This window comes from Nipponia nippon, unplaced genomic scaffold (assembly GCF_047370975.1).
Source record: "Nipponia nippon isolate SJK-2023a ecotype South Korea unplaced genomic scaffold, ASM4737097v1 scaffold_4, whole genome shotgun sequence".
NCBI classification, from domain to species: domain Eukaryota; kingdom Metazoa; phylum Chordata; class Aves; order Pelecaniformes; family Threskiornithidae; genus Nipponia; species Nipponia nippon.
Window position 1 is genome coordinate 66,822,687 of NW_028262358.1, and position 25,428 is coordinate 66,848,114.

Below are 25,428 nucleotides of genomic sequence, written 5' to 3' on the forward strand. Positions count from 1 at the left end.
AAAGTTGTGAATAATGTAGCAGGATGATTGGGATCAATTTGTCACTGATTTGGGTCATTAAAGGAAACCAGGTACAAAACAAACAAATGGAAATGGCTTTTAATACTGTCAGTAGTAAACCCATGAATTTTCCCAAATGATACTGTGTTCACTAAAAGCTTGCATGGTTTTAGGAGGAAAGTGGACCAATATATGGACAAGAGATGCATTAGGGATGGCTAAATATGTAGGAGCGTGTCTAGTTCAGGGAGTTCTGACACTGTATCTTCATTTGCATCTGAATGCAGGCACTTCATAAACAAGGACATGCCATTTTATTTGTAGAAGTAACTAACTATTTGAGTATCACCTTGGAACTGTGTAGAAAATTCAGGGATCAAATGTAATTCCCTTGAGCAGCATTTGAATTACCTGAGCTGTTCAGCATTTCCCATTCTCATTCATTGCAGTGACGGTGGTACAAACGAGACAGGATAGCTCTCTCCACAGCCCTGCTCTCTGCGAGCCCGATTCATCCCCCCGAAAACAGTCTCTCCTCTCCATTAAAGGAAGCGAGCAGCTCTCAGAAGTGCAGTAGATGAGCATGCAATTAAATTGTAGTAAGTGGAAAGACATTCATAGTTGCACAGGCAACTAATGGTTTCTGGCTAGAGTGATAATCTGAATTATTTTTCAGCTAAAATGAAAGTGTTTAAGCCATTCTTTCTAGGACTGTACGCTGAACAGCAGTGCAGACTAAGTGCAGGATTCACTCCCAAAGCACTGGTCTCTTATTAGGATAAACCTTTTCTGGTGAAAGCAATAGTCTGTTTTTTCTCAAGTAGTGTGTGCATATGTGAGGAAAAGAACTGCCTCAGGTTCTGGTCTGACTTGTCAGCATTTCAAATTGCTGTTTTCGTCTATATATGCAATTCCCTTTTTCCATTTCCCATTTTAAATGTGAACAGATGTTATCAAATTAAAGCCTGATAAGATTTTTTTTTAACTGAGCTGCATCTTTTGCTATACAGTGTCTATAGTTATGAATGTTTCATAGCTGTATTTATACCAATTAAGAATGTAAATAAAAAATAATGTAGCACTGTATATATGAAACCTCAGCTCTCTAGTATCTCTGTCTTTTTAATCACTTTATTTTTCCTTTACTTACCTCATAAACATTACTCCCTATAACGTTTTGTAGGCTTCTTGCATTTCTGTATTTCTTCATGTTTTTTGTTTTGTTGTGTTGGTTACTTTTTTATTCTCATGGATCTCCATGTTTTAATCTTACTCTTTCCTGTGAGCTTCTCTTTTTTTTGATAACTTCCTACTCTTGGAGGGTAGGGATATATTAAATTAATCTAGAAGAGGTAGAAAAAACAAAGTAAATTCATGCCCCCCTCTGTCCCAAGAAAGGTAACTTTCTCCCATCTGCCCCCAGTGTAGGAAGGTATCAACGTACAGGAGAAGGACACACTTAAATGAGGCCAAGCTTCCCTGGGAACTGGATCTAAGTTACTTCCAAATGAATTAATAACAACCCAGTTCAGAGTGAGGTGCAAATTTAGTCTAGTTCTTAACACTGATGCTCAAATTTCTTAACTGGACTTTGAGAAACAAAGTGCTTTTGGAGTTTGTGTATGTGATAGAACTGTATTGTGTTGTAAAGAAATTGGTCTGTCAGGAGGGCTTTAAATATGATGTTTATTTCTTATTGAGTTGTTTGTCTTCTGCACCATACAACCATTTAAAAAAGAAAAAAAAAAAAAAACAAGGAGTAATCCAAGTTATTAAAGAATTGAACATATTCATGTTGATGTTCCTTACTGGGGACAAGTGCCAGCTCTCTGAAGATGCCTGAGGAGCTGATGGACACTGTCAAATAGTGCACTGGTCAGAGAGGTCACTGGACAAAGGAGTGAAAGTAGGATCCCCAGACACTAAATTCCATTCCATCAAGCACTTGTTGGCCAAGGCAGGAGGAAGAGGCAGAGAATGAAGTGGTTTCTGCAACTTAATTGCATTGGGGTGCAAATAAAATTAAAAGAAAAAAAAAAAACCAAAAAGAAAGTGGAGAGAAGTGCAGCCAGAACCTCAGCAAGAACTTCTGGAGAAGTTGGAAGAGGGATTGTAGCCCGGTGCTGTCAAAGTATACGTGCCCCACAGGCTTTGTCTTTCTGCAGTCAAAGCACAAGTTGGAGGATCCTGTGAACCACATCATGAATATGCCCATATCCACCTTTCCTTGGAAGTTTTCCTTATTTTTCCCCTTTCAAGGTTGTGGAATTAGTTCTGAGTATAAACAGGCCCCCTGTGGGCCCTGCCTCCTTTGGTGGGAAAATAAATTGCATTTCACGTCTGGGTAGGATGTAAGGGTGAGGAAATGTTGCGAGTGGAGCATAAGCACACAGAAGCATTCCTGATGCAGCGTTCAGAGCAAAGTTGCATAAATGCCAGGTATGTTGCCAAAGAAGGTAGGTTTTGTGAATGAAAGGTCCACAAGGAGCTCTGGAGGTAGATGGGAGCTGCTTGCTCCCAAGACTCCCTTGAGGCTGAAGAGTGCAGCGGTCATTACTTCCTAGCAAGGTGCCATGTGGATCCCCCAGTAAGAAGACCTGAGAAAGGTGCTTGATGGGGACAGCATTCTCCCGCTCACCTGCAGGGTACATTGGGTTGTTAATCCATTGCGTTTGCTGCTCCCTTACATTGTCCCCAAGAATGAGAGATGTAAACTGCTTGAAAAGATTATGCATAGAGCAGCCGACTTGCTTGCTCTAAGCCTGTCTTGCGCAGAAGACCCCGACAGATACTTACTTTGGGCAATCACGACTGCAAGTTCGTATCATATCACTTCACTTGGTCTTTAGTAGTGTGCTTCCCTCTCTCATATCTTCCTTTTAGTTTAGACATTCATGCTTCATTGGTTGTTTTTTTTTTTCTCTCATCTAATTATTTTCCTTTTACTTTCACCATATTCTACTTTTTTTCTTTTATTCATCCATACAAGGAAGCATGAATCTTGACAATAAATTTGTTCTGGTCAGTTGGCGTTGTTTTGCTGCGTCTGAAGTAAAAGACAGCTTTGTGCTCTGGAGCCGTCCAAGAGCAATTCTTTGTTGTTACTGCCCATTTGGGGTGGGGCAAGAAGTTGGATGTGAAGACAATCTCTTTTCTTTTGCGCACAGCAATTTCCCCATTGCCTTGCAGGAATGAAGAATGAAGTTAACGACTACTACATAAATCTCATGCTACAGCTGTTCTTTTCGTTGCCACTGGGGAGTGCTGCACTATTTCTGTGCTGCTGCCTGTTTTCCCGTGCAGTTACACTGCAGAAGGTTACGGGAGACTGTGGACTATATTGTGACCCCCGACAAGAATATAAATTTCGTTAAAATTGGTTGATCAGTTGTGCACTGTGATGTCGAACCTGTCTGAAAGTAATGGCATTTTTTCAGAATTGAATCATGTTTATACATTTAGCAGAGTGAAAGCCGTATGCCATTAATTGAGGTAATAAACACGCTTGTCTGGTGTGCCATAAGCAGCAAATCCAAAGCAAGTCATGTATATGAATGGTATGGAACTGCAATACATTGAGTAATAAATATTCCATTCAGTCGTCAAACCTTGTAGGAACTTCAACTAAATGAAAAAGGCAATGTGTCTTATATCTACACGCTTGCCACTGTGGGAATTCTGTAGAAATGAGTGTTGTAAACATTTTTTCTTTCATTTTGACAGGTAATATTTGAAGCTGAAGTCTCAGATGGGAGAAATGGCTACATTGCCATTGATGACATCCAGGTTCTGAGTTACCCTTGTGGTAAGTAATGATTAAGAGCTGCATTTTTCTCTGTCTTTTCAGGACATATTTGATATTGCTGTAGACTGCTGAGTTTTCATCACTTGATCACTGATGTGCTTCGTTCTTTCAATAGTATTTTTCTTGCAGGTTCCAAAGGAAAATGTAGTCTTGCAGTAGTGATTTACCTGGGTAAAATCTTTGTCTGCCAGAAGTAAAGTATACAGGAATACAAAAGGAGAAATTATTCAGTGTCTTTTTAGCCATACCATAGTTGGTGTGCATAATCAAAATGGGTTTTGATGTTGATGTGTATACTGACTGATTAAAGAAAACTGAATTGGCAGATGCATGTGGGAGGTTTATTGGATTTCATGCCCTTGTTCTTTTCCTTTTTTTTTCTTTTATTTTTTTTTTCAAATGGAAACAATAGTTTTTTGGGTTTTGTTTTTTTGTTGGTTTTTTTGTTTTGTTTTGTTTTTTTTTTAAATAAAAAAGGCTTCTGGCCATTGAACTACTGAAGAATTGGGTTTTGTTGTTTTGTTTTCGTGGACAGACTTCAGGCTTTTATGTTTGCCTTTCCCTGCTTAATCCTGGGGAAGAATTCCACACGTGCAAACACAAGTTGCAATAATGAGAATATTCTACAAATAAAAAGTTGTGAGGAAGAAATTATTACTGTGCATTTCTGTCATTTGTTATCCCATTATTTTGGTAATTGGTTCTGTTCAACTCTTCTGATCTTCCCCTAGACATCCACTTTCTAAAATGTAATTTCATAGTAAGGTACCTTATGGCTGATAATTTAATTGCTTTCCGAAATGATCAAGATATAACCCCAGATTTGCAAAACAATGCCAGATAATAAAGTTGCAATGGCAACCTCACATTTTGTTTTCTTCTACCCCAAACCTGATAAGACCATAGCTCTCAGGGGCTACCAAGCTTACAGGATATTTGAGTGAGTTACCTCTTTATATTTCAGCCAGCCCAGCTATCTGATATCTGTACTCAGCAAAGCTCTGCTCAGATTCAGTATCTGACTTTCATTTTTTTTTTTCTTCTGGCTTTTTTTTTTGTTTCCCTTTGTGTTTTTTTTTTTGGTTTTTTTTTGTTTTTTTTTTTTTAAGTGCCAAAACAAAAGGCACTTGGTTACAGCCATGGTGGCAGATTATCAGCATGATACAGTAGTCAGATAAGCTCTTTTTTGTTACTGATGTTTAAAGCCTGTTTGTTCCAATTTGCTTTTTTTTCCGGTGTGTTGGTTTTTTTTAGTAAGCACAAAGAAATAACAGTTCAGCTATTGTTTTCATTAGTAGTTCTTGAGAAAGGGATGGGTGAGAGCTGTGTAACGTACCCATTCCTCAAATGTGTCTGTTGGCTTTCTTACGTCTAATAAATCCTTCAGGTGGTTGAGCTTTCCTAGGGGCTTTGTCAGTGTGGGAAATAAATTTGTCAGCTCCTGAAATACTGTGTTCAGTGGCACAAATGATTTCATTTAATAAAACAATAGAGCTCTGAGTTACATTGCAAATAATCTGAATAGTATCTCTATTTGCTTGATCAGTATCCTGCTAATTGGGTTTTTCTCAGTATGATGGGTTTCATACAATCGAAAGTCTTTGGGATAATTTTTGTAAAGTGCTGCTGACACTTTGGCATTTGATCTCCTTCTCTTGGCTTTGATTTTTAAAAGACTTTCTTATAACTCATGTGTAACATGAAGTTAGTAGAATCACCAGGGGAGAAGAGAGAGGACTGAAAGCACTCTTTCTTCTTGAACAGAGATGAAAAAAATAATTTTCTCTCTTCTGTTTCTGTTTTTTAACCAAAGGTTGTTACAATATGCATCTTCGGGGAGACAGTAGCGTTGCTGGCACCTTTTTTAGCAATAAACGTTATTTGTAATTTTTGTTTTCCTCCTCTGCAGATAAATCTCCACATTTCTTGAGGCTGGGGGATGTAGAGGTCAATGCAGGACAGAACGCTACATTTCAGTGCATTGCTACAGGGAGAGATGCAGTGAATAACAAGTTATGGCTCCAGGTAAGGCCAACTCATGCAAGTCTGTTTGGCTAGAGGACGAGCTGCTTTCTGGAGGTGAAATATTTAAATTCCTAAGCCTTTTTTTCTTCTGCATGTAAAATATTTAGTTTAAATACAATTTTATCTCTGTTAAATGGAGAAACTTGTAATCAATTTTGTAATGTTAAAAAGCTTGGATTAAAAATTAGAACAACTGGTGTGGACAGTGGAGGAAGGTTGGTCTTTAAGGCACTGCGGGCCTTCTCTCCTTGTAAATAATCTCCTCTGTATCAAAATTTATTGTCATTAAATGCAGATAATTGGTGTTGAGATCACGTAAAACACAGATGTAACACAGCTGTCATAAATTTTGAGGATTGTTTTATCATATAAATTACAACTAATTCTTTGTCCAAGCAAGTGGCTGGAGGGATGTGGCTGTACTTCTGTGTGCCCATCAGTTTTACTCAGCAGCATATTTAATGGGGCAACATAAAAGGACTGTCGCGTGTCCTTTGTCTCCATAATAGGAGGGACTTCAACTTTTATCTGTGTGTAATTGTGAGTAGTATGTATGGTAGAATCTAAGAGATGACTAAAACCAGAAAATAACCCTTCTCACTAAAAAGCAAGAAAAAAGAAGAAACAAATACTACCATCCCCCCAAAACAACCGCTTTGCTTTGTGGTGTGGGGATGGGGTTACTTACTGTTAAGACCACTGGTTAAGCAGAAAGATGGCAAAGTTTCACAGTTGCTTCTTAAAAAAATAATTTTGCCACTTAATAAGAATTTAAAAATCACCTTAGTTGTATGTGTACCTTTCTTTGTATACTTTAGTTTATACATAAATGTTAAGCACCAACACTCCTTTAGAATGGTTTCTAAATATGCCCTTTAAAACTTTATTTTTTTAAAATGTGTATTTCTCTGTATTTTCAGAACTGTAAAGTATATACTTTTGGGAAACATTGTACTTCAAAATGATCTATCATCAGAACTTTAAAATATCTATTTTTTGGCAAGCGTTATACTTTGAAATGAACTATAATCAGTTACTTCAATCTGTTTGATTTTTCTTTTAATAGAGAGTGCAGCTGAGAAACCTTGAGTAACAGTTGCATATAGGCATGTGATAAACTTAAAATTTTAAAGAGTATTTTTTTAATAGATAGAATGAGATCAGAAAAAATTCGGTATGCAAAATGTATTACTGGACAAATACGCCGCAACATTAAAAAAGGAACACAAATCTAGCAGTTACGGCATTGCATTTAGTGAAAGGGTATCGTAGCAGCAGAAATGATTTGTACTCCATGTCTTTAACTAGTAACTTGTTTAAATTGAGCAAACATATACTGCATTCATTGAGGAAGGTGAGTTTGAGTTCAGAGACTTGCCAAGTAGAGCACACAAAGCACACAAAATGAAATTGAGCTGGGTTTTGCTATATCAAAGGCAGGACTAGAGCAGTAGGAGCATAGCAGCAAACCCATGAAGCACTGCCTTCAGTTGATCATGGGTCAGAAAGGCCCGATGGAGACAGCCAGCTGGAAGTCTTCCCTATCGCTCACTCCTCGGAGTCAGATAACTCTGACAGATTAGCCTTTCTAACTTTCACTCCCCTGAGAAGCCCAGTTAGCAGCCAGAACAACTCAGAAAACATATGTTTTGTCCCTCCATATACTTCATGGGTGGTTTGTGTTTTGGGGTGTGGGTTTTTTGTGGGTTTTTTTGGGGGTTTTTTTTGGGTTTTTTTGTGTGTGGATCACAGATGCAGTAATTTCTCATGGTTCGAAAGATGAGGTGCCTTTGAGGTTATAACTCTGCTTGCTTGTGCTTATGAAGTGCTTCGAAATTCTTGAAGATACCTTGCTACTGAAATTGTATATTTGAACTTCTGTTCTCCTTCTTGTTTTCCCTTAAACAGTGCCAAATTTTCACCAATTTAAAGGTGACCCATTTTTTTCTTCCTCCCTCATCATTCCACCCCTCCATCCTACTTGCCCAACATAAGCATGAATCAGCAACTTTCCCTCTCTGAATTCTCTTCTTTTAGCTAACACATCAAGTTACTGCTGTTGTGCGCAGCTAATAGTGAATTTACTCCTTTTCCTTAAAACCCAGGATGGATGTGTATGGGCCTCGTGGGGCTCCGGAGTGTGACTTGGAAAAGGTTCGCTTTAACCTTTGACCAAACTGGAGATTCATAAAGACCGAATACCCAGAAAGGAAGAACCAGCAGATCAAATCAAATACCTAAGTAATTGTTTTTGAGAGCCCTGAGCTGAAACATTCCAGGAATGTATTTTTCTCATAACAAGAAAGGCCATTGGAAAAAAAAAAAAGTAGTGCAAAAATGAAAAATGAAGGAGGGGGTGGTGGGGAAGAAAACACTTTCCAAGTCCACTGTGTTGGAGAAAATAGCTTTTGGTTATGTCCTTATTGAAAGAGAAAAGATGTTTCCCTGGAAAAAAAAAAGGAAAAGCAGCAAACAATTTGCTATTAAAACACATTCTTCGATAAGTAAAGATCTGAGGTGCAATCTGGGACGCTAAGGCTTTTTGTATCTGAAATGGTCTAAGATCTTATTTGTTTGCATCAGAGTAATAGAGATGTGCAGCACCAGTGCTCTCTGGCTCTTCCAGCCCTCTGTTTCGGAGAGAGGCAAAAGTAAATTCAGCAGCAGGAGAAAAAAAAATAGCAGCCACCCTGCTCTGTGTTCAGAGTCGTGCTGTCCCTGGGTACAGGCCCACAGCTGCTTCAGCCAGGCTCGGGCTGAGCTGCCACAGTCTCGGCTTCGCCCTCCTCATCCCTCTCTGCACTGACACTAGAGCTTTTGGAGCTTGCCAGTAAGTCAGTTCAGGAAAGTGATCTGGCTGAAAAAGGTTTTGAGCCAAATTGGATTTTTGTTGTTCTTGGGGGTGGGGAGGACTGTTTGTTCTGTTTTGTGTTGGGTTTTCTGTTTTGTTTTGGTTTTCTAAAATTTTTTATTTTTTAGCTTCATTCATGTCTGAGTTACCTATATAAATAGTGCCAGCAGGTGGAAGAAGATAAGGATGTTTGGTTAGAAGCAAGGAAGAGCATTATACAAACTTGAACTGAAGTAAAAGTAGATCTCAGTAGCGTGTCTCATCGTAGTGTCCTATATAAACTTTAATTTTTTTTTTTTAGTTATTGGGGAGAAAGCTCTGATCATATACTAGATGATCTGTGTACGTGCAGGTTTTCATGCTTATGTTTTTCTCAGTGTATATATAATTAAGTGCACATACCTCTGTGTGTCTGAAAATAAAAATGGATCAAAATAGGCACAGCATTTCAATGCACTGTTTCCTCTGTGTTTACTGCTGTAATGACAGTCTTTTAATCAACTCCATTTTCTGTAAATGTATGTCTGTAAATGTTTTGGACAAATAGGAATTGACATTGAACTGAACTTCTCCTGACTTTCATGGCTGCAGATTCTGCTCTTGTTTGTTTGTTTGTTTGTTTTTAGATTGTACCTGGTCTCTTGTCCCCTTTCATATGCCTTCCCTCCCACCCCTGCGTTTTGCAGCCCCACTGGACCAAGGTCTTGGGACAGTCAGAGCTCTGGCATTGGAAGATAAGCAGTAAAGATAACAGCAGTCTTTAAAAGTTGCAGCTGCGTTAATACGAAACAAATATTTGCACAGATAAAGAGATTTAACTGGTTGAACAAGATGATCTGAAACACGCCTTTTGTGACAGCATGAATAGTAGGTGTGGGAGTGGGAGAGAAATGCAGCTCTGAAATCTTTTTGTTCTTCACCTTTTCAACCTAATCTGCTATCGAATCTGTTACAGTTGTGAGCTGAAGGATTCTCTTTATGACCTGCAGTCATTAGGAAATTGTGCAAGAGTTTCAAAGTCCTTCGTTTTTGTTTAAAGTGAGCATTGATCTTGTTCCTGAAATACATTCAGTCTTGGTGTGTATTATCTTTTTTGCTTGCCATCTGCTTCTGAGTGTAATGCTGTGGGTTTTTTTCTCCATATTCCCTCCCCCAAATTTCCACTGTAATATGTCGCACACCAACAGCTGTAGTTTGGTGCCACTGTACACGCTGAGGCAGTAGGGTTGTGTGATAGGAGTCCCAAACCCAAGGCGGTAACCCAGCTTTTCCACCTGATATGCTTTGGTATGCTCTGTCTTATAAGCTTCAGGAGTTAACATAAGTTCTTGCTGAAAAATTCTTTCCTGTAGGAGGTGAACATAACTGTGTGTGTGTGTAATCTTAAAAGATTGAATACAGCATGTATAGACATCGTAACTGATCAGTTGTTGCCCACTTCAGCTGATTTTCTAAAGCCTATGAATTGTCTTTCTTTGAAAAGACACTTAAAGAATAAGAATTCTTTAATTTATTAACATTTGATGCACCTTGCTGCTTTGTTCACGTTGATTTGCTGAATTAGTATATGCAGGGCCATCTTTTTATTCTATTTCACACCCTCCCGTGAAATGCCATGCATTCCAGTGGAGTTACGTCGATAAATAACCTTGCAAACAAGAGTCACTTCTGCACGTTAATCCTGTGCTCGGGATGGATACGTGTTAAGTATTAAATAGTTGAAAGAATAGCACACACAGGGCATTCTAAAAATGAAAGTGCAGAGGAGGTGTGGGGTGTGATGGGGGGCTGTTTTCCCATTTGATTTGGAGGCTTCTTTGTGGAGAAAGCTTCCAAGGTTTTAAGCTTTGTTTCTTTACTAAGACAGTGGAGAAATAGAATTGGCTGAATAGAATAAATAACATTTGGGTACACAAAGACTCCGGAAAGCAGCGTACGTATTGTCCAGCATTTGTTCTGCGGGTCTAATTGGGATATCAGAGCAATAGGGTTTTTTGCATAATCGGGCTGTGTTTAACGGCTTCCTGAGCTGGGAACAATTGTGGCTCCCAGAAGCCCAATACGATTTTCAGTGTCTTATCGATGTCCGGTTTAACTGGACAGTCGCACAGTGCAGAGAATAGAGCATTTTGCTAGAACATCTGTTAAACCATATGTCTTGGCACCTGGTTCAGATGGCGATAACTGCGGCACTAATGAGTCCATCCATCATTGCTGAGCTTTGCATTAACATAGCATTGGATTAGGGAAAGCGGCTTGTTCTGGCTTTGCAGTCGGATGTGTTTTGCCACGGTCTGCGGTGATACCATTTGCTTTGGCGAATCTGAAATTCAAAGGGGGTACTGCATGCGTTTAGAAGTTTAACACGCGCCTGGTAATCCTGTGCAGATTGCCGTCAGAGCGGTGGCGAGCGGGCCAATCTGTCAGCAATAGCTGTGGGTGCTGGCTAACCGCCGCTCCACTTGGGCTGCCAAGGCTGGCAAGGCAGCCCCGCTCTCGCCTGTGGAGAGGCTCATCAGCGTTAATGCAGTCTGATGCAGCCCCTCTCTCCGCCAGAGGAAAATGTCATTCCTTGTGGAATAACAGATAATTAAAGCAATTGCCTGAGAGTAATAATTGAAAAAGTGAAATTAAAAAGCATTATGGAAAATAAAATGCAAATTGCTGTAAAAACAATGGAGGTGGGCTGACCTCGCAGCGGTACCAACTGTTACCGGAGGATGAACGAGCGTCTGCATGGTTGTCTGTTTGGGCTCAAACAACTGGCCGTATCCTGCTCCCTTTCTTGAGGAAACTGCCGTAGCCCTTAATGCCCTGTTTACCAGCATCTTGGGTTTTGCTGCTGGTTGCCACAGAATGTGATTTGATATTTAGCATTCATTTTTCTTGCTAGATACTGCGTATGCGTGCTCTTTAACGACTCTTTGGACTGGGCGCATACAGATGGTATCCTGTGGTGATACATTGGGCACATCCTTGTGCAGGACCAATATAGTACTTCAGGAATTTAGACCGGAGAATATCTACAAGAACCTGTGCCTCTAGCAGGGGGTGGAGGCACACAACATTGACTGTTTTGTTTTTTGAAAGGACAATATTTTCTTTCAGAGAAAAGTGGTTGTGCCATGTAATTCCTCTCTTTCCACTGTATCCAGAAGGTGAAGGCATGGATCAGTATTGAACAGGAGGGTTTGAAAATGGGCCGTGGACCTTTGCGGTAAACCGTTTAGCTCCAGTCAAGTGCTGAGAGGCTTGCTTGCCATCTCAAAAAAAGCGTATCTATAATAGGAGGGTCATGTTCAATTTAACTTTGTTTCATGTAGTTTGCATGGTTTTACTTCTTTGAATTTTTCATGGTTCTCTAATGTAACTTTGCATTTTGAGATACCATTGCATTTTCATACAGTTAACTAACTAAGGTACTGTTTCTTTAGTCTGATGACGAAAGATTTGCTGTTACAGTGCACCTGCCTGTTCACCATTTGCATAACATTTGAGGAATGTCTTTTGTTGGTTTGCACAAATTTTACGACCCTTGAAAGTTAAGGGGAAGTGAGCACACTCTGAATGTTAGAGGGCCTTTGTTCTTTTGCTTTTTATTTTGTGGGGCCTAAAGGAAGTTCAAAGAAGGTGCCTTGTTAGCACCTGCAGCGTTTCAGCTGGGGGGAACTGTGATAGAGATTTTTGGTCCCCTTTTTGCTACTAGTTAACTGTCAAGTTTGATGGTTTTTGCTATTGAACGGAAATAAGTCGGTCAGGCCTGTTTGCCCTAAGAAGGAGTCGAAGCCATGATGCTGTGTGGAGGCTGTGGGAGGAGAGAGGACCGATCACTCTGGGTTTGCTCTCATTCCTGGATGGCAGGAGAGGTGGGGGAGCCTCTGGGGAGACGGCAGATTTTTGGGTCATCAGCGTCATCTGCCCAAAACAAGTGCTAATTTGTAATGGTAAATATTACTGTCTGTTGATATGAAACCTTTTTTCCTCAGCCAATAAAATGCCACTCAAGTCTACATCATCTTACCTGTATCGTGATTACTGACAGCAGCCAAGCAGCATATAACTTCCTTTTCTGTTGCACTAAAGGCTTGCACAGAAACTTCCCACATTTTTCTCGTCATTGGTTGCTTTTACTTATAGAAAAGATGTTCTTGAAAGTGAGCAACAGAATAGGGAAGCATAGAGAACAGGCAGGCCTCATCTTTTGCGGTGGCTTGTCTATTTTACCTGCACTTTCACCTCATCGTATTTATGTTCTGTGATAGACATTCTGGTTTTCCAAACATTTTTTTCAAAGACGTATGAAAAGCTTCCATGAAGTGATCTATCAAGCTACTTGTAAATGACTTGACTTGTAGTTTATTCTGTATCACACACTGCTGGCTCTGACATGGTTATAAAGAATATTCACCAATGAAAAATAGAGTATGCATAACTTCCATATTAACAGTATTATACAGTATTCATAACTTCGATATTCTCCTTCTAACTCGTTTGTTTCACAAAGGTTTTTTTCCCCTGTCTTTTCACTCAGTATTCACCTTTGATGCTATCTATGTCATTTAACCCTCTCTTCTTCCCCAATTTATCAGCTTCTTGGATAAACATGGCAGTTCTCCCTAGATGCCCGGTCATCTTAGGTTTCAGCAACATGAAATACTGTAATCCTCCTGGTTTTAATTTAATTCTGCCCCGGTTAACTAAGTCCTCCAGACTGTGTAGCTACCAGTCATTTAGTTTACAGGGCAGACTTTGGGGTTGTCATCCCTGTAGGTCTTCAGCAGGCACGCTGCTGGTCCCGTGGCGGCTGGAGCATCATGTGCTGGGGGGCTGTGCTGCTGCCGGGGCCTGTGCCCGTGGCACTGCTGGGGGGCGGCTCGCTGGTCACTTGTAACGCCAGGCGCTGCCATCTTCTGCCGTTTTGTAGTTTACAGCCAGACCAGCTGTGCTGGAAGTTTGGTCACACTGTGTAGTCCTGGTAGTGCTTCCTCAGCCAGCCAGTGGCTTAAGCCCATAGAAATCAGACATCTAAAATTAAGATAATGTTTATAAAAACATATATTGTTATAAATTCTTTGACTGTTGAGTCCTGTGAGTCTTGTCTGTTAACGCGTGCATTCAGGTTGTCTCCTCCTCAGCGGCGTGATGTGCGGTAGGTAGCCTAATACCCCAGGCCCTAGTTTCCTCAAATAGCTGCAGCGCTTAATGAATTACAGAGGAATCAGAGCAGCTGGTATACTTGGCTGCTTTTAGAAAAGGGTAAAAATGTCTGGTGAGAAGTGTTTGAGGAACTGTCTTGTGTGATGTTGGTCTTCAGTAGTGGATTTTTTTGCAAATTTTTTCCTTCATTGTCTTCTCCTAACTAATCAGATTTTTAGTTTAGAGCTGCAGGATGAATACTGTAGTTCAGCATGCTGTGCTCAAGGTGATACAGGTCTTTAATCACTGTGTGCAGAATTCGTATTTCTGTGAATTATGTTTGTTTTTCTTTTTAAATCAACAATACTGCATTCAAGAACTATAGCTTTCTGAAAAGCTTCTTTAGTATGTTTTTTAAATATAGATTTTTTTTGTGTGTGTGTCATGTGTTAGATTAGGTTCAAAATAAGAGGCTTTAGAATGTCCAGAGAAAGTGAGTGTCGTTTTTATTTCTGTAGTGGAATGGCCAGGGACACTGGAGTATGAATTTTGCTATTTTGCCTCCGGTGGATTTTATTCTAATAAAATAAATTGGAATTGCCACCTCTGAAGGGCCAGATGTCTCTCAATTAGATTATTTCATGAGAATCCTTGCTTTCTTCAGTAGGAAGTTCAGTGCAGCGCAAGAGAAATTGAGCTACTTCAAAGTGGACAAGTTTGAGTCACAGCAGTGCATGTAACCAAGACATTTAAAGTAATCATGGATTTTTCTGTACCGCAGTGCAGTGTGCAGGATAAAACTTGGCTTGTCACATTTATTCAAGATCTTCACTATATGTTTGCATGGGAAAAGCTGTGTTACTTTTCCTGCTAATAAATGAATATGTGGTTCATTGGAACATAGAATCTTAGTCTGGTTTGCCATGCATGTAGGGAAACCAGCAAGTTAAAGCAAGTTGTATTAATTTCCTACTAAAAAAAAGTTTAACTCTAACTGCATGCTTTCTTTTAAAAATTGATCACAGAGAAGAAATTGCTACTTTACCTTCTTGTATACTAAGAAGAAGATAAGACTATCTAGGTATATTATTTAAGCTATAGTTCCAATTCATATTCTGCTTGAAAAAAATGATTCTTAGGCTTAAATAATGTATTTGTAAATAAAATTGACTGGAAAAAAAATCCCACTTGTTCAGTCATTTGCTCTTTTGTGGGTGGGGAAAAAATGTAAATTTTATTTATCATTTCTTACAATAAATAGATGTCATACTTTATTATGTTTCTAGTATGTTTAATAAGTTTTAAAGTCCCAAGAATATGTTGAGACATTTGTGTAAAAGAATAAAAATAATAATAAAGAAATTTTTTTAGAAAGATAGATTTTTCCCCTTTTCGAAATTGTGTCCTAAATGCTGTAAAAGCATATGCTGTGTGTGCTGAAAAGTGCCAGACAGCTACATGTAAGTAACATTTAAAAAGTGTAGTTATTTGTGTTGTTCATTCCCCTCACGTTGTTTTATTTTTCAAAAACATCTTTTGGCAGAGATCGCACGTTATTGCTGGCTTTCAAACTATCCACATTCAACCCTTTTCCCTCTTGCAAAAAATGACATTTCTGCCTTCACGCAATGAGTAAAACAAGGAACATTTTGGAACGTCTTCTTTATAAATTCCCTTTTCCTCTGGACAGCAGAGATGTAATTCCCTGGGCTGCTGGGTGCATCCTTCCAGCCCTTCTGCTGTCCGGTGAAGTTTTGATCGCACCTTTGGGGACCCAGTTGCTTAGACAAACTCTCGGCTTGCGCCCTGCTCCCCGCACAGATCCTGCCCTCTCCTGCTCCCTGTGGCCGTGCAGTTAATCCGATCATGAGCTAATCCGTTTGGTGATGATAATATATGGGGAGGGAATATGTTTTCCAGGAAGGCTTGCTTTTTTATTCCAGGTCAGTTTTCTCCATGAGTGAAGGTGAGGAGGGAGCGATTGAGGGGCAGCTGAAGTGGGCGCTGCTGCCAGAGTAACGCGTGTGTCACTGCAGCCAAGGTGTTGACATCTTCTGATCTCTGGAGGCATCCCGGCGTCCAGCTGAGAGCCCGAGAAGGCAACCAGAGTTGACTGTAATTGTTAGCAGTGGAGCGGACTTATTTTAAGGTGTTTACACTAAGGAAGGGATGGGGATGTGTAAGGTTGAGCTGTCCAGGCTGATAAAAATCACTGGTATGAAAAAAAAGAGTTCAGGAAAATTTAGAGGGAACATCACCACAGAACATTATGCTATCTTATTGCTGTTTAAATAAAAAAAGAAAACCCACCACTTTTCAACCTGAAAAGGTGAGAGAGAAATGCAGATAAGTTTTAAATTCATATTAGAAAATTAGAAATGCACCTAAATTCTACCAATTAAATAAGATGTTAGGGTTTAGATGCTTCTGGCTCCGTTCAGGTTCTGGAAGATCCACTAAAATTTCATTTCATGTTTATTGAATGCTTGATTTCTTTCATGAGACAGAAAAGAGAAATGGAAGGCTAATTGTTAATTTGCCTATGATTGTTTTTTAAGCTGCATGGACTTTACTGTTGACTTTGTTTAAAATATAGATGATCTCATTTCATTGCCTGAAAAAACCCCTAATGCAATCATGTTCCTTTCAAATTAAAAATAACCTTGAAGTCCTAGAGACTTATTTAAGGTCATAATTTTAAATGCCTGAAATGCCAGAATTAAGGAGGTTTTTCCACATGCTTATATGTCTTTTAATCAAGTGTTTATAGAGCGTAGTTCTTTGTGAAGCCCAGAGTTATCTTCACAAAAGGAGGAGGACTGCCTTGTGGTGACCTCTCCTAAATGAGCAATTCAGGGTTATCAAATCAGACAGCAAGGGACTGGAGGACCAAGCATCGCACAGGGTACAGCCATTACCTATTAGTATAACTCCACATTAATTTTAAATTGAATTTTTAAAACCTAATTGAGCAGCATTTTCAAGCTCTGTTCAGTGTGAGCAGGACATAAATTGAAACAGTATGTACCAGGAACCCTCTAATAAGCAGAGGGCACTGCAGCCTTTCTTTCCTCTCCTTTAAAATCAGTAGTAATGCCCTGACATTAAGAAGAAGAATTTAATTAAGAGATCGTGGCAGTGCATCTGAACTCTGGCTGGCTAATGGCTTACTGGTGTAAGGCATACATGCTGAAATGAATGCAGGGTATTTTCTTTAACATTCATTTTTAAGTGAAAACTCTCTTCTGGTTGAACTTTTCATCATTTTAATGACGGGAAAATATTTTAATGGCTAAGCTGTACATGAAGATAGACTTTGAAGATGTAATTGTGCAGTTGGGTTCCCAGGAAACAAATCCTAATACACAGAAATTTGACCAACTACTCTAAGCCTTGTAAGATAAAGTGGTAGGAAATCACTGATGTAAACAGAAAAGAAAATCCTAGGTTTTGTTGTTGGAGTAGAACTGTAAAGCTTGTTAAATTTCATTTTGATTAATTGCTCTGAAAGTGCATTAATATTTCATTTTAAGTAGGAGTCCGGTTCACTTGTTTCTTGAACATGAAGCATGCAGACTAGCTCAAGTAAGCAAGTTCTGAGCTTTGGACGGTAAATTATTTTACACAGCAAGCTTGGATGTGCTTCTCTCCTGCAGACTGAGTGCTTGGCATTCAAATTTAAAGCACTGGACTTACTGAAGGGAATCCTTCATTTTAGGAAACTCTCTGATATTTATTTTTCCCGTCAGAGCAAGAAAGACTACATTACATGGGTTACTTGTCAAGTCTGCTATCATATAGTTTTTAAAAATACGCCTTCTGTTTATTGTATGCTGCTCAGTCATTTTAACAATTACATGGCAAGGTTGTGTTTAGTGGGGGAGCTTGACTTGCCTTTGCTGTCTGGCTGTGGTGTGGCGATGAGAGCATGTGCTGTGGGAGGGCACAGACAAGCACGAGAGGAAGAAAGTACTGTGAGGTTTGGTTATTTTGGTTACTTCAAGGCACTAGATCCAAGTTTTATATTAAGTTATCATTCCAGAGGGTTGAAAGTTGGGGGGGGGGGGGGGGGAAGTAGCTTGAAAATCCTGCTTTCAGATTTAGCTTTTGCTGTCAGGAGAAGCCAGCTAACTGGAGGGGGAGGTGCACCTCCCACAAAATAATTTTACTGTAGCTTCAGCAGCACTGAAATAAAGCCTTTAACATCACCCCTCATTTGTGTGATATTGGAATTTAATAATTTCATTGATCTTTGAAGTTCAGTAAGGCCTTTCATTCGTAGGAGTCTTTGCAGGCATTGGAAAACTTCCTTAATTCTTCTGACTGGAAGGCAGATATTCGCAGAGCTGAGGAGGGAGCCGGTGCCTGCTGCAGGGCGACTCGGCTGCGCTGCGGTGGATACAGGTTTCCAAGTGCCCAACCTCCATTGCTTTTGCCCTGTGAACGCCCTGTCAGATTGCATCCATGTGATAAGCAGGCTTTTGGTGGTTACGGGATGGTGAGTGTTTTAGGGAGAAGCAGTGAGAGTACCTTTTGGAAGTGTCTCACGCGCCATCTTCTTTTGGCCATCTGGTTTCGCTCTTTGCATCTCGCTGTACTTTCTGGCCCGGCCCTGCAGGCTGAGCTTACCCCTGGGTGGTGGCTCCCTGCCGTTTCTGGTGTAATGGCAAAGAGGGTGGCTGCGGCGGGGGGGAACTGGCTGGTGTCTTCATGAAATGAGGAAGAGTCACACCAGTAAACCTGCTGGTGATAAAGGTGATGGGGTGGTCTTTGTAGTGGAATACCAGTGACTGAATTCTGCCAGGTTGGTATAAATGAATGCTTTCACCCAAGGCTTGCAGTGGAAAATGGGATGGGTGCTTTCAATGCTCAAAAAAGATGGCAGAAGCTAAAATTCATCTGTTTAAACGCACTAATAGTTAAAATGAATACCTGTTTCACTGAGTTTGAAGCAGTGCTGAACCCCTGGCTAATCTACTGCTGAACTGTTTAGAGAGTGACTAACGCGTGCTAAGATCACGAAGGGCAGATGTAAAATAGAGTGTTTGAGTATTATGAAGTACTCCTGCCTGTGACAGGAGGCTGGCTAAAATACACATGCAGCATTAACTCACTTCCTTTTTCTCTCCTTGCTATTTTTGCCACAGGTTTTTGGGTTATTAATTCTTGTGGCTCAGCAGTGCTGCTTCTTGTGTTAGACAGAAAGCTTGGAGTTTAAGACCTCAATGAAGTTTCTCATTCCAGGGGTTGATTAGAGCTAAAAATGACCGTGGGAGTCACGTTTTGCTACGTATTGAGCAGAGCTGGCAATGCAGTTACAAGGAAATGACGATGTCTTTCTAGTGGCTGAGCAAAGCTGAGTGCTCAGAAACAGTCTCCTGGTCGGGGAATAATGTTTGAAATGTGTTTGATCCATGGAAGACAGCAGGAACATCATTTGTTCACTTGGTGCACGTTTCTGGTTGTTGGGGGCTTTTTTTGCCTATTTTTTTTTTTTTTTTAATGCTAACTTCTGGTGGAGGGTCTGTTCTTCAATAAAATCAAAATTGAGCATTTAATATGAATGGGAATAAGAAAAAAGGGTCACAAAAGAGCTCAAACTGTTTCTACCGTACTGACCTCTCACCCTGCGCTGCAGCTCCAGACAGATTAAATTTTTGTGGTTCGTGGTAGCTATGATTTTTTCAGAACTCTTTAAGCTCCTTCCTTTAAATGAGGTATACATCGTTCCTCTTTTAGCAGCTTCCTTCCCTCCCCTTTTTATTTCAACTAGCTTTAGGTAGATAGGAGGTGCTTAGTATGACAAAGGTACAGTTTTAGAAGGTATTGAATTTGGGCAGATAAAAGGGAGCATTAAAAAGGAAACATTGGTGGTTGCTGCAAAAGAGCTGTTGAAAACCTATGAAATCTCTCAATGCCAGGTTTGTTTCAATATTTCTTACAATACATTCAGTGTGTCTGTTATAATTTTATTTAAAGTTGAATGAATTTTCTTAGGATTACAACTGCTACTGCTGGGCTCTCCTGTGGTTCCAGCTATGAAGCAATGGCAGTTGAGTATGTCATGGTCATGTTTTGTGGCAGTGCAAAAGCCTAATGGTGCCTTTCACCCCCAAACTTGATTCTGAAGGGCTTTTGAGTACTGCTTGTCTCTTGATGGAACCTCAGCACTGAGCTCTTCTACCATGCAAATGCTGCACGGGGCGAATGCGTTTGGTTTTTTTATGTACTCTTTGTATGATGATCGTGATAAATGTCTTCTGTATTTTTATGAGATAACTCTGCCTTGGTTTCTCTTATTTTCAGAGAAGAAATGGGGAAGATATTCCAGTTGCTCAGACTAAAAATATCAATCACAGAAGATTTGCTGCTACCTTTAAGTTGCAAGAGGTGACAAAAACCGACCAGGATTTATACCGCTGTGTGACTCAGTCAGAGAGAGGTTCGGGAGTGTCAAATTTTGCTCAACTTATTGTTCGAGGTAAAGTTTTAATTGCTTTCATTTTATCCATTTAAATGCTTCTAATACCAGTGCTTTCTACTTACACCTTTTATTTAGCCTACAGATACCTTGATCTGAAATGATCGTACAAAGATAGCCCTATGAGGCTTCTGAAATTGTCATAAAATGAAAGACTGGTTAGCCAAACTGCTTATAATTGCTTTCCATAGAATACATTTGTGTAAAAACCCTCGTCTTGCAATGCATACCTGTATGCTTTTCTGTGGATGCTGGTTGTTGAACTTAAGGTGAAAACTACTTAACTTTTCGTAACTGTTTTTACAGGTATGAGAGAATCCATTGTAATTAGTTAACGTTCCCTTTTAAAACCCGTTGCCTTGAGCAGACTGGTAGTACAGCAAATAATAATACATTGTTCTGTTACCTGGAAGACAGGTATATGAAAATAGTTGTAAACTTTCACCTACCCAAGGACTGAGAACATTATGGAGATTTTCTATGATGATTTCCAGCCTCTGAATTAGGAAAAAGAAAATGAAAAACTTGCTTTTTTTTCTACTTGAAATACTTTTTTGTTGCAATTAATTCAGTAGCCTGCTGGGGTGCAACCACAGCTTGTGTGTGGCGACGTCAGGTTGGTGATTTATTTTTGTGTTCTGGAAGCATGTCATCTGACTGGCAAAGGATATGGTTGAATATAGGAGTTTGGTTTTCACTTCCAAAAGTCACTTGATGTTTGGCCTATGAAGTCTCTCCTTGCCTAATTGTGTCACCTGCAAAATTGCCCATTTCACTCTTAGTTGTGATGAGGCTTAATGTTTTTCAAGTAGGAAAAAGAGTGGTGTACAAAATCTGCCTGTGATGCTGCAGCCTGGTGTGGGGGCTGTTTTGGCCAGTTAAGTGTAGGGGTTGGGCGCATGATGGGCTCTTGCTTGACTCGTTGGTCCGGCACTCAGCTGTTTGGTCAGTCGGCATCTGGGAGTCAGCCACTGCGTCTGGAGCCAGGACAGGGAAAGCAAGCTCGTCCTCAGCTTGTAGAAATAAAAGTAGTATAGGAAATGCTTTAAGATATTTGGTATCTGGCATTTACTGGCAGAGGTCTTTTCTGTGGGAGACCAGTTGATTGAGGTCAACTAGGTTTTATGCCTTCTATATAACATCAATAAAAATGGGCTTTGCTGACCATATGAGGATTTAGACAATATGGTAACAGCTTTTTTATTCTGTAGATGTACCTTTTGTCTAGCAAAGTGCAAGGTGGTCTTCATCCTAATACAATGAAATTAGTCCCGTTACAGCATGAAAACAGACTTTCTGTTTTGTTATTAGAAAAGCAGGGCAAATGGATGTGTTAATCCAGTGAATGAAGTTTTCTTTTTTTTTCTATTATAAAAGAGCAATAAAAGGGTGCTTAAACAACCATTTCTCTCAAAAAATGAGATAACAATATCAAACTTCATAGTACTCTCTTTTTCAATGAAGCATATTGTTCTACTGAGAAGCTTGTGTCATTTGATAGAAAATACCATCTTTATGGCTCGAAACATAAACTTGATATCTAGCTATATATACAACAGCTATATAGGGTTCATATTTTAAGGTCAATTTTAATTTTTGCATGCTTTTTGCATTGGAAGCCCAAGAATTTTAAGGGTTTGTATATAAAAAAAAAAATAGAAGAAAAAGATTAATCTTATAAAAACATTTTCATCCATTTGACAACATGGTAGAGAACAAAGATTTATGTTTTATAGTAGGATTTGTTGCTTGCTGTTATATTTGAAAAGCAATATACAGTAATATATTTTCTTGTTTGGATAACCACTAAATAAATCTTGTTAGCCAAAAAAGCATACCCTCAGGGATCAGCTACCCTGGTGTTAAAACTGTACTGAAAATTAACCATAATGACAGGTCCTATATCTCAGTGGCACTTTAAAGCTGACATCCTGCTACATGGATACAAAAGATGATAATTTTAAAGGAAATTTTTGGGCCACTGATACGAATTGCCTTTAATAAGAGCTGGCATAGTATTGCCCATTGTCAAAGATGACCCAGGGGGAAGAGTTTATTAGTGCGTTTCCTTCTAAACTGGAAGTGACAGGGCATGCTTGGGGCCTTTTTGTTGCTGTTTGTAACGAATGAAAATTTCACTGCAGAATTCTCATGCTGAAGAGTATTGATCTGTGTGTTCTCACAGCCAGAGGAGGGGGGAAAACGATGAAACACAATTTACTTTGTCATAGCTTTAGTATTGCTTCCAGATCACTTTGAGTAATGATAAGGTCTTCGGTTTGTAGAAGCCAAACTTTATTGACAGCACTGGTTATTGGAGAGCGAGGGATGAGGAACAGGAGTTGTTGCCCAGTAACTCAAAACCTGGGTGTTCAGGTACACGGCCGAGATGCCTACATGTTCCATGTCTGTACAGACATGTGGTACCATAATATAGATTTAGAGGCATCTGGTACTTTTCTGATGGGCAGTCCATAAGTTAGTCTCAGTAATGAAAATTTCCAATTATATAATGTACATCACATTGGAACATCATTATTTCATTTTGAACTTTAACAGAAGAATTACTTTCAGTGGCATTCTAAACTTTATTACGAATGTAGTTACCTGGGAGGGATGGTATACATTTAAAGACCCTGAAAGGGATAACTCAATTACTCTGATTAATTTTTTGAAGAAAAACCAGACTAGGGTAGGATTTGTAATTCAATTATGACATTTTACCAAAAGTAGTTCCAGTCAATGATTTAATGTCTCACCTTTGCTTAGAGCTGGTCTTCCGCTCCCAGCTCAGTGGCTGCGTTGTATTGATTTTTCTACATGGTTTCTATGGCATTGCTGTCGTTCTTGGATACGTGTAGAAGGAGCTCTCCCTTTCCCCTTCCTCTTACAGGAAGCTTGGTGCTGTCATTACTGTTAGTTGACTTATCCTCCTGAATAGGTCCGTCTGATTAATCGTCTATTTATATTTTCCCTTGGTGGCTAGTAAATTGGCAATTTCTGGGAAGGTAATTTCTTGAAGTCTTCAGGGTTGTCTGCACTGGAACTTGAGGGAGATGCTGGGAGGAATGGTAGCTGTGAAATGTAAGTGAGAGTGAACAAGACGACACTGACAGTTTCTTTTTGCTTGTTTCTTACTTGCTTTTGAGAACAAGTGTATCGTGCTCTCAAAGTCTTTCTGTTCCTTTTACTGCTTAACATGGAATTGTAGAAATTACATGCCCAAAGACATCACATGTGCCCTGGCTCATGCATATAGTTTCTGTATACAGTTGTGTAGACTAAAAATTGCAGTACCAAATAGTATTGCACTCTCCAGTCATCAAAGATCTTTGCCCTTTAACCAATTCTTGTACTGTGTCATTGTTAAGAGCTCTTAAAAATTATTGGAATATTTGTCTGAAGTTGGCAATATTTATCAGAAAAGCGACCTTGTGCATGAAGAAACAAGCCGGTTTTCATCACATCAATTGTGAACAACTTCTTGGTTGACTTGGCATGTTAAAAGTGGCCATCAGGAGAGATGAAACTAATGTTGTGTTCTTACGTGGCTTATTAGCTAAACTTTGTAGAATAATCCCAGTTTAGTTTGTCCCTGTTTGGAATGTCTTGCACTCGGGCAGTCCTGCAGGGACTGTGAATGAAACCACCAGTTTCTTCGGCTGCAGTGGATCTGGAAGATCTACTTGAATGCTAAGTCATCTTTTTTTTATTTTTTTTTTTTTTTATTTTTTGTGAAACAGCAGTTTGTTGCTCTGATTGTCAAAAAAATCCCAAGGAAACCACTCTCTCCAAGGGTATGATAAGGAATTACACTTTATGTGAACTATTTGTATGCTTTCCTGAGTTTGTTTTCCTTTAAAGTAGGTACACATTGTTAAGACTAATTGTACAAAACTTAATATTATACTATTAAATACTGCAAAATCAGCAGGAAATATGGTGTGTTTTATTTTGTGTAGTGGATCTTACACAGATTAGTTGGAAGAAAATATAGGTTAGTGTTAAAGACAGGGAAGAAAGATAAGGAAAAAGACTCTGTATGAATCAGCTGTAATGTTTGTTAATAATCTATGAATAGCTCTGCTGTATGTCTGGTTCTACTGATAAGTTTGTAAGTTTTATTGGAGTCATAAATTATAGCAAATTTTGATGTTTTCACTAGGTGAAAGTAGTTTATAACATTTCTTCATCCAACCCAAACAGCTCTTCTATGGTGGGGTCAAAGCAAGGGGAGGTCTACACCTTGATTATAGTTCCAATACGGAAATATACTGATAAATCCAAGTTAGCAACAGAAAATAAAAGAAAGGCAGTTTTCTTCCACATGTTTTCCTCTACTGTCCTCTGACCCAGAAATTGCAAGCTCTGGTAAACTGACCTGTTTGCATGGGTTTACTAATATGAAAAAAGTTATTTTGTTTCTTGTATTTGCTTTGACTTGGCAAGTGGTCTCTCCTCTAAGTCATTTGGTTCAAGTTTTGGTGAGGTTTATGGTGATATTCCTCTTTGTTTCCCTTACTGGACTTTGTTTGCCAGCAGGAGCGGTTTCTGTTATGGAAATAAGTCTGGCACTGATATTTCTGCCTTTCTTGTCTGGAATCCCTTTAAGGACTTTATATAGGAAAACCATCAATTTGGCTGGTCCCTGGTGATGCCAGAACACTGTGAAGATGGAGTTTGGCCCTGGCAAATAATTCTCATAGGAGCGTTATTTTTTTTTCTCTTAAAAGAAAACTGAAGTCTTTCCTTTTGAGAAAGTTGTGGTTTGAAATTCACTTTCCAAATTTCACTAGTACTTGTTTTGTCTGGAAAAAAGTGAAATCTCTGGATTTGTACCACTATGTGTCCTCAATTTTTCTACACGATTTATTTGTTCAGTATAGTAGTGGACTTAAAAATATGCCTGTCTAACGACACGGAGAGCACTAGGTAGCAGACAGAAGAAAATGTGTCAGGTAGTCTGAAAATATACTCCCTGCTTGCAAACAGGCTAACTCTCTATGTACCAATTTTGCAAAATGACCCATATCTCTGTCCTCCAGTATCAAATTCTCTGTCCGATGAATAGTAGATTCCCCCCCACCTCCTGGTCTTATCGCCCACCATCAGTTCCATAAAATGCTAGAC

At 39.4% G+C, this 25,428-nt stretch overlaps 1 protein-coding gene across 10 annotated transcripts in view; it reads left to right on the plus strand.

The window, feature by feature from the left end:
* Positions 1-25,428, plus strand: part of PTPRK (protein tyrosine phosphatase receptor type K) — a 415,551-nt gene that overhangs the window by 183,963 nt on the left and 206,160 nt on the right. For all 10 annotated transcript variants that reach the window (XM_087774463.1, XM_087774462.1, XM_087774464.1 and 7 more), the window contains exons 4-6: positions 3,724-3,805; positions 5,715-5,830; positions 20,124-20,298. In XM_087774463.1, coding sequence (XP_087630589.1) covers positions 3,724-3,805; positions 5,715-5,830; positions 20,124-20,298 — 373 coding nt within the window. The remainder of the gene's footprint in view (positions 1-3,723; positions 3,806-5,714; positions 5,831-20,123; positions 20,299-25,428) is intronic.